This window comes from Corvus brachyrhynchos, unplaced genomic scaffold (assembly GCF_000691975.1).
Source record: "Corvus brachyrhynchos isolate BGI_N302 unplaced genomic scaffold, ASM69197v1 scaffold97, whole genome shotgun sequence".
Lineage (NCBI taxonomy): Eukaryota > Metazoa > Chordata > Aves > Passeriformes > Corvidae > Corvus > Corvus brachyrhynchos.
The window spans coordinates 2651976-2667959 of NW_008239758.1; the positions used below are offsets into that span (position 1 = coordinate 2651976).

Genomic DNA, 15984 nt, shown 5'->3' on the forward strand with positions numbered 1-15984 from the left:
GGTCCCGCTTACTGGGACGCGCCGGGCTCCAGCCCCATCTCCCACACATAGCTCCCCGCAGCCCGGCCCGCCCTGACGCCCCTCGCAGGGTGCCGCTGGGGCAGCAGGAGGAATCATTCATTCATTCATTCATCGTTCCGCCTACATTTTTTTTCCCCCCCAGAGTTTTTGGGGAATAGCGATTATTCTCTCGTCCTTTTTACTCTAAAATCCCTGGAGCAGCGCTGGCCTGGCCCGTCTCCGGGGAGTGGCTGCGGCACGTGCCAGCGCCGGCTCCTTCCCCACGGAGCTGCTCTGGGTGTGTGGGAGCAGAACACACCCAAAAGAACCTTTTTTGCTTGCGTTAGCACCGCGGAGGGGTCACTTTTTAAAACGCCGGTTACTTGCATATGATTGCACCACAAATCCCACGGAAAGGACAAGTCCAGCATTTCCAGACGTGGAAGTGTGAAGTTGTGAGGAGTGCCTTTGCTTTAAGGCTTCTGACAATTTTCTTCTTGATGTAGGTGCTTAAGATGCAGTGTGCGTGTTGCAACATCAAGGCCAAAGCCTGTAAATAGCCTTTCATCAGGCCTGCTTGTAAAACCCACATTTAAAAAAGAGATCAATCAGCACTTAGATAAACATCCCCTCATGACTGCTTTGTTTGTTGTTAGTCTCTTGGTACCAACACTAGTATAAAAATATCTGTGAAACAAAGCAGCATTCTAAATACTGACACAAAAAGGAATAAAGTTAACACCTAGAATTCTGCCAGCAGATTCCCCCGTGGACTATAATATTATTAATGTGATCTAGAGAAGGGATTGAACAATGAAATGGCAGAAATTGCTTCTGCTAATTGGAAGAGTGATATACCAGTCAATACTAGAGGAGATCATAAGAAGGGGAAATTATAGACCTAATACAGCTCTATAACTGGGCACAAAGATAGAAATGTACTGAAAGTTCTGTAAGAAAAATATCACAACAAATCATATTTTGTAGCTTTCTGTTTAAGAAATCATACAAAACATTTGAAAATATGTAGTTGAACAGTAACACAGCCTTTACAAAGAAGTACAAACTAAATAATTGTGAAATTTTCTAACATCTGCTTCTCATTGGAGTCTTCTTACTTCCACTTTGCATTAACTAGGCTTCCAGTTCTAGCTTTAGATTAAATGTAGAAACCTTATCAGGGTTCCCGTTACTGCATTTTTGTTAGTACACTGTAATTTTTCTTTAAGGTAGTTTCAGAATGAATTACCGTCAAATTTCCTATGCTTCAGTAATATAATGGCTTCATCTGTTCTCAGCCATTGTTTTCCTACTGTTCTGCACGACACACTAAAGTATTCCAACTTTGCAAACATCAGGCAGAAGGTTGGTACCTTTACAGTTGCAGGAAATAAAGCAGTATGACAAAGTTTATTTGCATTGAACTTTCAATAGCATATCAGACACCTCTAAATGGAAAACCTAAAGTACTGTTGCTGGAATCCTGTGGAGTAAATACTGTCATAAGTCACAGGGGTAATCTGAGGTTTGGAATTTTAGTTCTCTGTGTATGTGTTTGTACAAAGATGGGGTAGTGTCAAATATGAAAATTGATGAAAATCAAGATCTAAGTAGCGTCTTGAATGTTTTGTGAAGAGCAGAAATAAGCTGCTTAGTGTCACTCCTGATGTAGCAAAGTCCACATGCTTCAGGAAGCTGAATTGAATTCACTTCAAGAAACATTGAAACTTCCTGTCTTTTATGCAAATATAGTTCTTTTAAATGTTTCTAACCTGCCTTTCAGATTGCAGAAACTGAAGGAGATGTTTATATCAAAGTTTGGATCAGCTCCCAAGTTTTATGCTCGTGCACCAGGACGAGTCAACTTAATAGGTAAAAGAGAAGAATTAACCTTATGTTATTTTACTTAATCTGCCATCATGGAAGTCTAGTAGTTTACAACATAGAATGAAGATAATGCTGGTCTTAATTTTATTTTTTTCAGAGAAGTTTCTTGTGAGAAATGGAAAACCATATTTTACTGTATCTTGTTATAAACAACTGTGCATGGATATCAGCTTTGGAAAAAAACATTTATAGACAGTAGTGATGGTTTTGAAAATTGGAGTCACTTGCTAGCTTATGGTTTTTTTTTAAGGCTTTGGAAATATAAGTTAGTTAATGAACCAGCACATCCAGAAAATAAATGAGTAAACTTTTTTCTCTTCTATTGTGATTAAAGTTACCAAGTATGACCAGGTACACAGCAATGCGTATGATAAAGCATGAAATGATTCTACCATCTTCTCTTCTTTACTCTTCCATAGATATGTGTCCACAGAACTTAAAACAGTGGGTGTGATTCACTGGCAGACTGGAGAGTCACAATTATTTTGTGTTTAGGACTTGTATTTCTGTAGCAGCCTTATTTTTGAGATTTCTCTATCCGTGTAAGGATTGTGTTCTCCCTGGAGCTGAGTTTCTTGCATATGTTCATAAAATAATCCTACACATTTGAAGATGTTGTAAGGAAAAGGACCCCGAAAAACAGAGCTGTAAAAGTCAATTAGCCTATTGTGCAGTTAATGTTAATTTTTATCTCAGTGTTGTGTGAACATCTTGTATAGACTAAATAGACAGCATATGGTAACTGGGAATTATTCCCAAGGGAGAGGATGTTTACTACACACATTTTCTATTTGATTGTTTCTCTATATGTTGTATGCAACTGTATTAATGGCTATTTAAATATAATTATTATCTGCTTGGAAAAAGTCCAGAAATTGTATGTACATGACAGTTCTCATTGTTGGACAGTAATCTACATGGTGGGATTTAAAAATTTTTTTGTAAGCCAGTGTGAAAACATGGACATTTATAAACAGGTGCAATAGATAAAAATCACTAAAGAAAGAAAGAAAGGAGTTTTGTGAAGTAATATGGAGGAAATGTACTGCAGACTTTAAGTAATAGGAGTTGAAACTGCACCAAGAAATTGTCTCACCCAGTAAACAACACTGGACCCCCATAGAAGCCCTGTTACAGCTATTCTAGAAAGAATTATTGCAAAGTATTTTCTTCTTTGGTTTCTTTGGTAGGAGAACACATTGATTACTGTGGTTATGCTGTGCTCCCGATGGCCATAGAACAAGATATCCTGATTGCAGTAGAACCTGTACAAACTCAAGTTGTGCAACTGGCAAATACCAATTCTTCGTACTTGTACGTAATTACTTTGTTTATTCACTAATTTTTATGAACCTCTTCATGCAATTGCAATACAGTTTACCTTTTCAGAGATCTGACAAACTTCCATTGCCATACAGAGTCCGATGGTGTAAAACAATTTATATCAGCAGATGGAATCCCACAGACTGACTCCATGCTGTGTGTTTTAGTTTAGAGCAATAGCTTTGCAGTTGTTATCTCCCACCTGTTTTTTCATATTACTCTTGTAAGGCCTCTGATTTTTCAATCCTTCTGAAAGTGCAATTCTGTCTTCCCTTCTTTGAGCTCAATCCCCATAATTGGCAGCAGCTCAGTTTCTCCCAGAGAAGGGAGTGAAATGTTTTGTAATCGATTACTGCATAGGTAAGGTAACACTCCCCTGCTCTGGAGAACCAGGGCCTGTGTTTTCACAACACAACAGCTTTAGCAACAATCCTGGCTCAAAAAATCTGTACTCCCTCACTTCCACTTCCTCCACAGCTGTTGTTCGCAGAATTATAGACCAATTTAGGTTGGAATGGACCTTTGAAGATCCCTTGTAAATGTCTTGTTGGCCTTCTGCTGAACTCCCTGCCAATGTCTTTCATGTATTGGGAAACCCCAAAACTGGATGCAGTATTCCAACTATGGTCTCACAAGTGCTGAACATAGGGAAATAATCCTGCCACTCTTTTCAACTTCAGCCACGTTTTTCTGCCTCTTTGTAACAGGCTGACATCTGTGTAGTTGCATGGCAGTTCAGATCAGGTCACTCAGCCACATGAGCTTTTGTGGACATTTTGCAAAAATCAGAATCAGCAAAAGCTTAGTTTAAGCTATTTTTATTGAGCCCTTGGTTTAATTGGTAAATTAGTCCCTGAAAGCACAGTGTGTGGCAGCAACAGGGACAGGAACATACTGTCAAAAGTGGAAAATACTTGCGTACATATTCCTGCTTAAAGCTCAGTTTGTTAGAAACACATGTTCTGAGCTGCTGCCTGTGACTAAGACAGTTGAAAGGAATTTGTACTTCCATGCTAAGTGTAAACACTCAGAGATTTTTCACTTTGTAGAGTATGTTTTCACATTATAGCTGGGCTGGATTAGGAGTCTGCCACTGTCAAAAGCCGATAGCTTGGCTTATTTTACCCCTAGTACCTGCTTTTCTCTCTGTACCTGCTTCTGAGATCAATTCAGCCTCTGCCTTTTAGCAGGTGTAGAGTACTTGTTTGATCTTAAGGTAGAGTGCACTATTCCCCCATTTTTTGCTTGGTTAATTTTCTGTCATTTTAGTGAATTGCCATGCATTCAGCACTAAAGCTGACTTGGGGTAAACAGTGGGAACAAGCAGCAGTGAATGGGGAAAGAAAATGAGAGATGTGTGTGGGACCTTTCCCTTTATTCAACAGCAACCTCCCACCAGGGCCTAAGCTGTATTGCAAAACCATTTTGCAAGAGGCAATAGCTTCAGAATTATAAAAGTTTTGATTAGGAGAAGTTGTTATAATGGACACTAAATAAAGCAGTAATAAAATGGTAAACATTTTCACTTGGTCTTCAAGCTTTGCTGCATTATATTGCAATTGAAATGGCCTTCTCAGGACAGTTCTACCAAATCTAGAATTATAGCCTTTGAATTTAAATTGCACACACAGTCACTATATTTTTACATCTGCCCTGGTTTCAGTTTGAAATCATATGCTTTAAGCCATAAACCAAGAAGAGGTCTCAGAATACAGCATTAAACATCTTGGTTTTGTTGAGACACTGTTGCTTAAAAACAAAGCTAAAACATGCCCATAATTTCATAACAAAGAAATATTTTTCAACACGTTGGATGTTACACCACATAACAAAACTGATGACAGTATGTCTTTTTTTCCCAGCCTGTTACACTGGTAGATTTATGCCTGTGGTGAATGCATATATATAGGCCTTTGGTGAACAAGGACTAACCAGAATCCTCTGTACAATCACTATTTCCTATTTCATTTTTGTTTTGTGAACTGGTAAACTGTGGAACAGTACTGTAGCACTCCTCCACCCTGTTAGTTCCTGTTAACTTTTAGTAGAAATAGGACAGAGAACAGGTTGCTAGAAAAACCACCTATTTGTTTTTCATCATAAATTATCTCAACTGATCTGATGCCTTTTACGTTATTGGGACTAAAAAGGTATTCAAAACTTACATTCTTTTGAAGTTCCTGATACCTCACCTTCACAAAACATCTTTGTAATTGAGAAGTATGTGTAGAGAGAATCTCTGACATTATACTTCTCAAAATGCCTTCAGAAGTACCAGAGGATGGTAATTACCAAACAGTTTCCATCTCATGGCAGAACCTGAAAGTTTTGTTTGTTTGTTTTTAAATCAGGGTATTTGTACAGAGGACTCAAACAATTAAACTAACAGACTGACAAAACAATAAGGTTCTGTGAGAAAGAGCCAAATTGGTCTCCCAAAAATAAGGATTATTTACTATACAAGCAGTAAAAACCACCTCAGTCACAATACTTAAAAATCCCATCTCTTGTAATTATACAGAAAAATTGAAATGCTTATGTCTGGTTATGGAGAAGTGGCATTCTTTCCCAAGCATTCTTTAAAACAGGCTGGGACAGACAATATCAGAGTATTTTTATTTCATGGGTGTGTTTTTCCCAATCTTTTATTTTGTTATAAAGTTCTTATATTGAACTGCCTACTTTTCCATAGACGGTTCAAAGGCAAGCCTGAAGATTTACTGATTTAAGATAAAGCTTGGGTATTTAAAAACTGAATGTGATAACAAAAAATAGACTTAAGGATTCTGGGGATCTTTACAGTCCCACATTCTGTGTTTGTGTGAATTATGTCCATATGAAACCTGCCAAAATCAAAGCCATTTTTTTCTTCCATTTTCTATGTAAGAAGATTGCAAGAAAAGAGCAAAATGTATTTTAGGAAGTAATTATTTTAATTTATCTTGAGAACCAGCAAATATAGTCATAATACATGTCTTCTTGTTCATTGAAATTTTACTGTCTGAGAGGATAAAAAGAATTGTGAAGATAAAATATTTTAGAACTCTTCTTTGAGACAAAGAGGACTTAAGATTCCTTTTCTGTTAATCACTTCTACACATTGCTTTCCATCAACCTTGGTTTTTACAACAATAATTTAGGATTATTGTAGGAAACAAGCATAAACGAAGAGAATTTTTTAATCTTCATTGCGTTTGACAAGTATCTTCTATTCTACAAATACTTCAGGGTTTTTTTATTTTATTCAAAAACCATAAGCAAGTTGATGTTTTATTCTCTTGGCGATTATTCTAAATACACATGAATCTCAAGCTGGAAGAATTTACAGCCATTCTCAAACTTTCCTTGTACTCCAATCTCAGTACTCCCTTTCATATCTTTTGTGTTCCTCTACAAAACCTAGTAATTTGTGACACTAGCTTTGTGCAATTCTTTGCTGCTGCGTTGTTGATAAAACCCTGTATGTAGCACTAAGATAGCAGCTTACATGTTAAATTGTACACCAATTGATGGCTTTGCACTGTAATTAAGGTTGAAATTGAATGTATAACTGGCAAAATGGGAATTCTGAGTTGATACTCAAGGTGCAAGATCTGTCATGTGCCACTGAGCTAGGACTAGGTTGTAGGCTGGAAGTATGAGTGGAATACCCCACTACAGTGGGGCAAGCAATGGACCAGATGAATTGTGAGGCCACTTAAACACTGGTTGTTGCTTTGGGAGTTGCATGACACAAGAATTGCAGCCTTCAGGTGCACCAGAATAAAGTGAGCTTTTTAGACATTGTCTGAAGACAATTATATCATAGTAAAGATGCTTTTTATTTGTATAACCTTTTCTCCATAGGTAACAGAATAGCTGACAAAAACATCTTTTCACTGGTATCTATTACAGGTATTAATTAGTGATGTCCTTTTGGACAAAAATAAACCCAGCAAATCAATAATCTATGTAGTTTACTGGGACCAGTGTAAGAAGGAAAAAATCCATCCTCTTAAGAGTTGCACACTGTCCCTTGAAGTATTATTTCTTGAAACTGGTTTTACTCCTGTTAAATATTTCCAGGAATTCATCTGCCTCTGTTCATATTCTTTAGCAGACCTTGCTTTGTAAAGCACATTTTAGTCTTCAACTTTTGAATATTTTTTTGTTAGATTTCTTGATGTTCTCTGGGCCTTTGCTGTTTCTGTGTTGGGCACCTGCTGATAAAATTACTGGGTGTTCAAGGGTACAGGCAGCCAAACAAGTTGCACGCGCTGGGGACTGACGCACCTCTCTGAGGCCTCTGCGTGTCACTCCATGCCCATTTGGACAGCACCTATCTGTTCTTTGGGAACATTCAAGCTCACTGTTTTTATTATTTTGAAAGGAAGATGGAGTAGGAATTATCCTGGAGGAAGCATATAAAATATTTAAACTAAATAATTTTATCTTGTAACATACATAATTCTGCAGCATTAGGCCTGTTTTAGTGAAGTGCCATTCAGAGCAAAGATGGAGATGAAATCCTGAGCAGGAATTACCAGAGAGCCTGAAGTTTATCTGTCTCTAGTCAAGGTCTGACAGATGTGATTATTTAGATTTTCACTTCTATGAAATCATGATAGCATACACATACACGATGGAAGGCATCCTACCTTAATTAAGGATGTCAAAGGCAGCTTAATTTCTGGATTTATTTAATATATTATTTATACTTAATCAAGAATTCTTATGCTTTCATCTAAAATAACCATATAGAAATGATTAATAAAGAAGACATGTAAAAAGATCAAACAAAAAACCAACCCATGAACGTTGCACTGAAAACCATCAAACCGGTTTTGTCCATACAGCAGGTGGCAGTAACAAGCCACGTTTTTTCAGACTTCATTTAATACAAATTAAAGCCTTAAGGTTTTTCTGTTTTTGCAGGGATTTCACTACTAGTGTTAATAACATTCAGATTAACAAAACCAAACCTCAGTGGCATAACTACTTCCTGTGTGGACTGAAGGGCATTCAGGTAAGCCAAATCCATTTAACTTACGAAATTACCGTAGAAGTAAAATACAACAAGAATACCTATTTACCCTCAAAATGCTTCCCTGCATTCTATAGCTTTTTTTATACACACAGTCAAGTATTTGAATGTTAAAACTTGGAAGAGGAGGTATGAGTGGGTTTGCTTTAAAATATTTCCAGAGCACTATTTTCATCTCTATTAAACAAATTACAATAGCAAATAATTACTTAGGAAAATCATGATCAAACATTATCAGAATGACATTTCTGCATTTTGAAGTCAAAAGGAATGCTTTCCAATGGAATTATCTAATTAAAATTTACTTTGATAAAGGTTTGGAGGTTTGTTTTTCAGGACATAAAGATCGTATCTTAGTCCTTTTCTTTCTATGGAAACATTTAAAAACATGAACTTCCATTAATGCTGAAAACCTATAATTTGTGCACAACAGCTGAGTGAAGCTGACTCATGCAGTAGGCAACAGAAAATGTAAAAGCCAAGTAAACAGCATACAGAAGAAATAATCCATTAGGAACCATTACTCATCCTGGTTTCCAGTGTTTGGAATTTGAACGGGATTTTCAGAATGTCCTCAGTTAAAAGTGCAGCTATGCAGGAAAGGGCACACTTATGGTAAAGGCAGGAGCATGAACACACAGACATTTTCTTGTCTGCCCACTCGAGCTTTATCTCCCTTGGGAGCTCCCCTGTCTCCAGACTGACCTGAAGTGTGAAAGCAAGTGCTGCTCATCAGTGCTGCCCTGGGAGGCAGCCTCAACTCACCATCGAGGCTCCTGGAAATCTCACCTGCTGTTTGCAGCTGAGTCACAGAATTCACAGAATTCACAGAATTCATGGTCCTTTGAGGGGAAAAAAAAAAAGAAGGTGACTTCTTTGATGTCAATCCAGTGATATTTCTGGAAGGGCAGATGGGATAAACAGTGACAGCAGGTCAGGAACAGGTTGCCACAGCCACCCAAATTATGGGTAAATGTGCTGTTTAAAGCACATGAAGTTTGCCTCAGGATAGGCCATCTAGGTCACCCCACAGGATGATCCAACAGATAAGGACTGCAGACAACCAGAAAGCCTACCTCAGACCTGCCACTGGAGTCTTCAAAATACAATATTCAGAGCAATCAGTGCCACAAATCACTTTATTACAATTCACGGGTCCTAAACAGCCCCCTGCTCCTGTGTATAGACCCCGATAAATTACTTATGTGTGCAGTAACATGAGTATTTCCAATTTTGCATTGCTCAGTAACACAGGCATTTAAATTGCATTGACTGTAGAGATATAGATTAGTTTTCTTTACAATATATTCTTTCTTATATTAAGGCTAGCATGACCAATTGACTTTATTTATTTTGCAGTCTGCTACTGAGATTTGTTTCCTAAGGACAAGCTTTCATACTTGCAGGTTAATTTGCAACGCAGGTTTGCAGACTCTAGTGCTGGCAGAAAATAAGCATAAATGTTACAGACTTAAGAAACTCTGAAATACAAGTACTCAGAGGGTCCAGTGGGATAATCTGTTTGTATTAAGTTGAATGTGCTATCCTTTTGGGACAGAACTGTTGCAGAACTTGGCAAAGTCCATTTTCGTTTTTGAAACTGAAGTACGTTTTCTATTTAAACATCGCGTGATAAGTCTGCAAACCTGATTCACATTCAAGACAATCCAGAAACTGTGGATCAGTTTCTGGTTACTCAAGCATTTTCTGTTTATGAACAAGCCTGTCTAGTGTTCGTCATGAAGGGGCATGGGCAGCAATAGTATTCTAGATATTCATTTCCTTTACTTGTAAAACAGGAAATTCAAAATATAATTTGAAGTGATGGTAGAAGACTTTAAAGGAGGCTCTTTGTGTTTGCTGATCTCTACCATTGGTATTTATGGTTTAAGTTGTTCCAGTAGTAGAAATCTTTTGAAGGTGGACATTTCTTTATGAAAATACTGCTATTTTTTTCTGGTTATTGACACTGTAACATAGTTTATTGACATATAAATTGCATCAGAAGTTAGCTATTCCTATACCCCCCCATACATTAAATGATTTTTTAATAAGTACTGCATGTTTGCTTCAAACTAACAGCAGAGAGAAATTTATATAAAAGTGATTATAAATAAAAAAGACAAAGTAACTTAAGAATAACTAAAAAGAGTATGTACATGAGGATTTATGACTTCTGGATTAAATGTATTACCTGTGATATCTACCATGTATGTTAGAGTATTTTAAACTTCATTCAAAAAACAGCATGCCAGAGACCGTCCCCGCTGGTAGGTGTGTCTTTGTGACCCTAAAGCACAGAGTTCTTCAAGTACCATTGTGGTTTTCCCAGTGTCAGTCCTGTGGGTGCTTCAGGACACGATTATCTGGCTTTGAAAACAGCTGCATGGCTACTGGTTCCCCCTCAGTGTCATGTGGCTCCCTAATAGCACGTGCCAGCGCTGGAAGTGAAGCATAAAGTGGACCTTGAGCTCTTGGTGGTGCCTGAAGAGCTGTCGAGAACAGGACAAAAGTAGGGTAGGAAATGATTGGTAACTTCGCGCTGTCACCACGGCAGCTCAAAGCAGAACCAGTTGCTGCAAAACCCACCCACGAAGCTTGGTAAATTCTTGGGCGTGCAGCCCATACTGAGTTCTGCTCAGGGTAGTTATATGTTTGTGTACAGGAATTGCAGACATACCTTTGGCTGAAGTCTTACCATTGGCTTTGTTCTTAAGGAACAGAATGAAAAAATTTGCTTTTGCTTTATTTTGGAGATACCAGAAGCAGGTCCTTGGTTCCAGCAACTCAGCAGAAGGATTCTCTTTCTAAGTATCAGATAATTGCAAGCCTGAGCCTGTCTGTACTTGAAACTGAGATTGTTTATTTTTTCATTGTTAGGAACATTTTGGTCTTAATAACCCAACTGGAATGAATTGTCTGCTAGATGGAACCATCCCTCCAAGTTCTGGTCTCTCTAGCTCCAGTGCTTTGGTGTGCTGTGCAGGACTCGTGACACTCAGAGCTAATGGAAAAACCCTCTCTAAGGTAATTTACTGTAAAACACGGGAGTGTCAGCAGTAAAATTCTACTTAAAATTAAATATTGTTAATGCCTGTAAATGTTAAAAACACGATACAATTGTTTTTGCAAAGAGTTGTTGGATATAAACTTAAGATATTGCACAATTGAGCAAACATCTTTGGCCAAATTTTGGCAGGATTTGAATTTGGCAAGAAAACAGGCTTACATTAAAGCTGAAAAAAGGAGCATTATTGTAAGCCTGTATTTTGGCCAACCATCAGGTCCATGCCTGGACCAGATGTGCTATCTGCAGGCCAGGACTGAGGATATATGTGCTGAAGCATGTGGACCACACCCCCGAGGCCTTTACTCTCTCCCTGAATGACTTTTCATGGCTTTAACAGCAGAGCATCTGTTGGAAGCCTGTGGAACAGTTTCTTGATAAATTATATAATCGGCACAAAGAGAGGTAAAATTCTTCCATCTGACTCTCCTTATTCTCTTCACAGTTTTTTTGGAATGAATATATTTACAATCCAAAATGTATTCCTCACTTTTAAACAAACATTAGTCTAAAAACAAACCCCAAGTATGTGAACTGTTAGCAGTACAACTGTTAGCACTGTTTGGCTTGTGTAATACGGATTTCTGGAGGAGTCGTGGTCCTTGAAGGTGCCATATGGGAATGAAGTTCTCTCCATTAAAAATGCCTGGTTAAGTGAAACTAGGATCTTAAATTAGAACATTGTCCGGAAGAGAACAGATCTAAATGTGACTGTTACACATATTTGTGCCTATTGTCTAAGACAGACATTCCCAAATTGTGGTACAAAGCCAACTGAAAGTGGCATGTGATGATGGCAGCTGTTAACTCTGCTTGTAACAAGCACTTCTCTGAGCCATGAGGTGAACAGATCCACACAGAAGGTTTTTGCTGATCTGTTGAGGTTTACTTCTCTATGTAGCTGCAGTTGCAGGAATCCTCTCAGCAGTGAGTGCACCACCCCACATTGCCCAGCTCCCAGGGCTGGCTTCAGGAGTATCAGGCAGGGTTCAGGCAGAAAGAAGCAGGGTTGGTGAGGCAGGGAAGCTTTTTATGTAAGAGGATGTGGCTACAGTTGCTGTCACCCTGACTTGTGTTGGTGTGTGATCAAAAGGTCAGTAAGGGATTGGACATCACAGCAGAGGGTCTGGTTTGTGAGGTGAGACACGTAGAGCAGTGGTAGATGAAAACATGGAATTGAGGATCCTTCTGGGATGAGTCAGACTTTGCAATTAAAGGGTTGGCAGTGACAGAACTTGTACCTGGCCTGGCAAGAAGCTTCTGGTTTTGCATTGATGGTCCTACCACGTGTCAGCACCGTCTCTGATGGTGGTCACCTCAAGAGCTGAGCTTGGAAACTACTGATCAAAATCACTGGAGTGCACATGTTCAGAAATTGGATATCTATCTGCACAATCCATAAAACTGACAGAGGTCAGAAAGCCCAGATTTTACTAGGTATTAAAAATCTGTATCTGGAAAACCAGAAGCCAGGTTTTCATTATTGCAGTACTGCACAGTGTTCTTCAGAGAATAAATGATACAGTGTGTGTCTTGAGCTGAATTTACACGTGGCTTGGGAGTACAGGCCAGCATTATGCCAGACTTGTAAAGAAAGGTGCAAAACTCCTTCTCTCATTTTCATAGGAAATTATGGAAGAACAGAAGGAAGACAGAGACTCCACTGAATGTCTTTTCTTCTCCTCATGTGTCAGTTCAATCCTCTTCTTGCTAGTTGAAAAATGTGCTGAAAGTTAAGCTTGTGTCTGAAATACAGTTGGACAAACACAAGAGACACAATTGCACATTTTTGTCAGGAAACCCTGCTGTTGGCAGCCAAATATTTTGCACTTGTGATGAAAAATGAGCAATTAATGTACAGATGAGAATTCTCCGTAGCCAACAGAGGAGCAGTTAGGAACATATCCAGGGTTTTGTGTGCTTGCATAGACTAAGGCACCTGGTTGTCATGGTTAGGAGAGAGGGTGACAGCTCTGAACTGATTGCTGTTGTCCAGGCTTTAAGTAGTTTCCCCAAATCTTATGGGACAGTAAAAACTCGTTCAGTGTTTTTGGCTAATGTATGATTTAGCATTAGAGACCTCTTACATCTAGCTAAATCCAGAGTCTCTGTTGCACTGGATTTATGCTTAGCCTTGCAGAACTGCCTTGTAGAAGGCAGGACTAGTCTGAGTATAAATTAGAGCAATCTAGGCATGTGAGCCCTCAGAAGTACAAAACGTGCTCTGGCCACTTCTTGCCAGCTCCTAATGCACCCTGTGCTGGTGTCAGATGGGATCTGTGCAGGATCCAGTCCTGCTGGCTCTGCATCAGCAGGGAGCTCCCCCATGGCAGGGGAATTTTTAGCTGAGCACAAGTAGGGGCTTTCCAGATCCTTTCTACTAGAAAGCAAACCAGGACCTTGCATTTTTAAGGCTCTGGATATTTATGTGTTTATTTTAAACAAGAAATATCACTTTACCCCTCCCATCCATCTTTTTCTTCCAAATGCTTTAGAGTTGTGAAAGTTGTAAATTGTAGTATTTATAAGTAACAATATTTGGTTATGATGGTAATTTTATGAGAAAAGATTGACTTTTTGCCCCTCATTAGTCTGATGGACTTTGCAAAATCTTCGTATGATGGCTTGTAGCAGGAAGACAGGAAACGTTTGGCTTTAGAATCAAATTTGGCTGAATCGTATGGCTTCTGTAGCCAAAGTTATGAAAAATTGACCTTTTACTGAATGGAACATTTATCTGTTTTGTTTCTGTGAAACTATTTTTATGAGAATATTTTAGTTATATGCTCTTTTTCCTGATAAATGTAAGTTTAAAATAGTTGCTGTAGAGCAAAAGTCATTGAAATTTAGAGCTTTTATGAGATAACACTTCCAGTGTGAAGTTCGGGCCTAGGAGATTAAGACCCAAAACCCCACAGAATAAGAAAACATTGTAAAAGCATGGCTAGAATTTCATGGTGGCTAACTTTAAAAATAGCACTTTTTTGACACTGAAAACAAAATCAGAAAAAAAAAATGCTCTCACTAATTGTGTGTAGCAGTCTGCAATAGGGTATTGTTTCAATGTGCATACAATATTTTTTTTAAAAAACCCATCATACACATACACAATAGTTAGGGAAAATACCAGTTCAAGACAATTCAGCCAGATGTGCAGTGCTAACCAGTTGCAGCAGTGCAACAGCATTCAAATAACAAGATGGAAAAATGAAGAATGCGATCTTTAAAAAGAATCCATTTTTCTCCTCCAAACAGGATACCAGTCTAAGGCTGTGTTGGCATCACTCAAACAGCAGCAGTGCTCACTATTAGTAGTTCTTGATTTTAAAGTGATTTTTATTTCACTGTTATAAAATCAATCTTTTTTATAACTTTTCATCAGGAAAAGATACTTTTTGTAAAGGAAACATAATAATGCTCTAAACTGTCCCAGCTTTGTGTTTCGTGGTAGGAATTAATTAAGAAAATCACTTAGGACTTTGAGTAACTGGATTTACTTGAAAGATGTGATGATAATGCTGCTGTCCAAATGTTAGATCTTGTGAAACTAAGGTCTATTCAGCCACCTTAACATCTTTTCTGTTACTCAAGGCTGGGTAGCTGTGCACATACTTATTGGGAAGAATAGATGAAAAGTGAATAGGGTTTATCTAATTTAATGTGACATGTTGAGCTTAGGAAGTGGAATCATATTTGCCTTTATCTAGACTGAGAAAAAGCTAAGTCAGACAGAGTAAAGGACCTAAATCTAATATGTAATGGTACAGTGTCCATGGGCTTCAATTTTCTCAAACTATGGCTCAGATGAATTTGAGTGTGGGTGTCAAACATTTTAAAGCAGTATTTAAACAGTTACTATACCTGCTAATGTCACTGATTTCAGTGGGAGAATAGACAGGCCAACTGGAATCCCTTCTACTTTGTTTCTGAAGCCTCTATAAAATAAGGAAAGTGCTTGAGTTGAACCCTTTACCACTCCTAATCCCTAGCTGTCTGGCAAGAAAACCTGTGAGGACCCATACTGATAGTGTGACTTCGAAATGAATAACTTGGCTGATTTTATTTTCTTTTAAAAAGATTTCTTTTTATAATTTATTTTATTGATCTATCAAAAAATCTTTGGTAGATGCATGCTCAGGTTATTTGAGCATATATGGCTGTTTTCATATATGAGAAACCAAATTGTTCACATGAAAAATGGCACATAGATATTGTATTTTTAAATACTATGAATACAGAGAAATGCTAAAGTTCTTTTCTCCCTATGGAATTAAAAAACCAGGGTTCTTTAACTTGTTAAGCTTGACTATGTGTGTTTGTAATCAAGGGGAAACAGAGTACTTTAGAGCAGTGGTAATCAAAGGCCATAATCTCTCATCAACCAAATTGATAACCTTCTATTTGAGCATGTTAGGGGGCAGACAAAGTCAAGCTAAGATTGCTGTGCTTATGAGGACATCCAGATACTATCTGACAAATATTTTCCCATTTTGGAAAAAAGTAAGCATAATTACCTTGCAAAACATGTATGAAGTTCAGCTAATTGGGATTTTATGTGCAAACTGGAAGCAGATGGTAACTTTCAGCAACCTATTCCTAGTCAAGATGAGATATTAAAAATAAAGGCATTCCTGGTGGTAAAAATAACCTCAAAAATTTGGGCATCATTTTATACCTTCCTAAA

At 38.1% G+C, this 15984-nt stretch overlaps 1 protein-coding gene across 2 annotated transcripts in view; it reads left to right on the forward strand.

Moving 5' to 3' along the window:
* The first annotated feature begins 1755 nt into the window (after positions 1–1755).
* Positions 1756–15984, forward strand: part of GALK2 (galactokinase 2) — a 44896-nt gene continuing 30667 nt past the window's right edge. Inside the window, exons 1-4 of one of the 2 annotated variants that reach the window (XM_017742713.1) lie at positions 1756–1872; positions 3078–3201; positions 8125–8215; positions 11114–11260. In XM_017742713.1, the coding sequence (XP_017598202.1) occupies positions 1803–1872; positions 3078–3201; positions 8125–8215; positions 11114–11260 (432 nt within the window). In that variant the 5' untranslated portion in view covers positions 1756–1802. The remainder of the gene's footprint in view (positions 1873–3077; positions 3202–8124; positions 8216–11113; positions 11261–15984) is intronic. The other variant, XM_008640039.2, reaches the window with a different exon arrangement.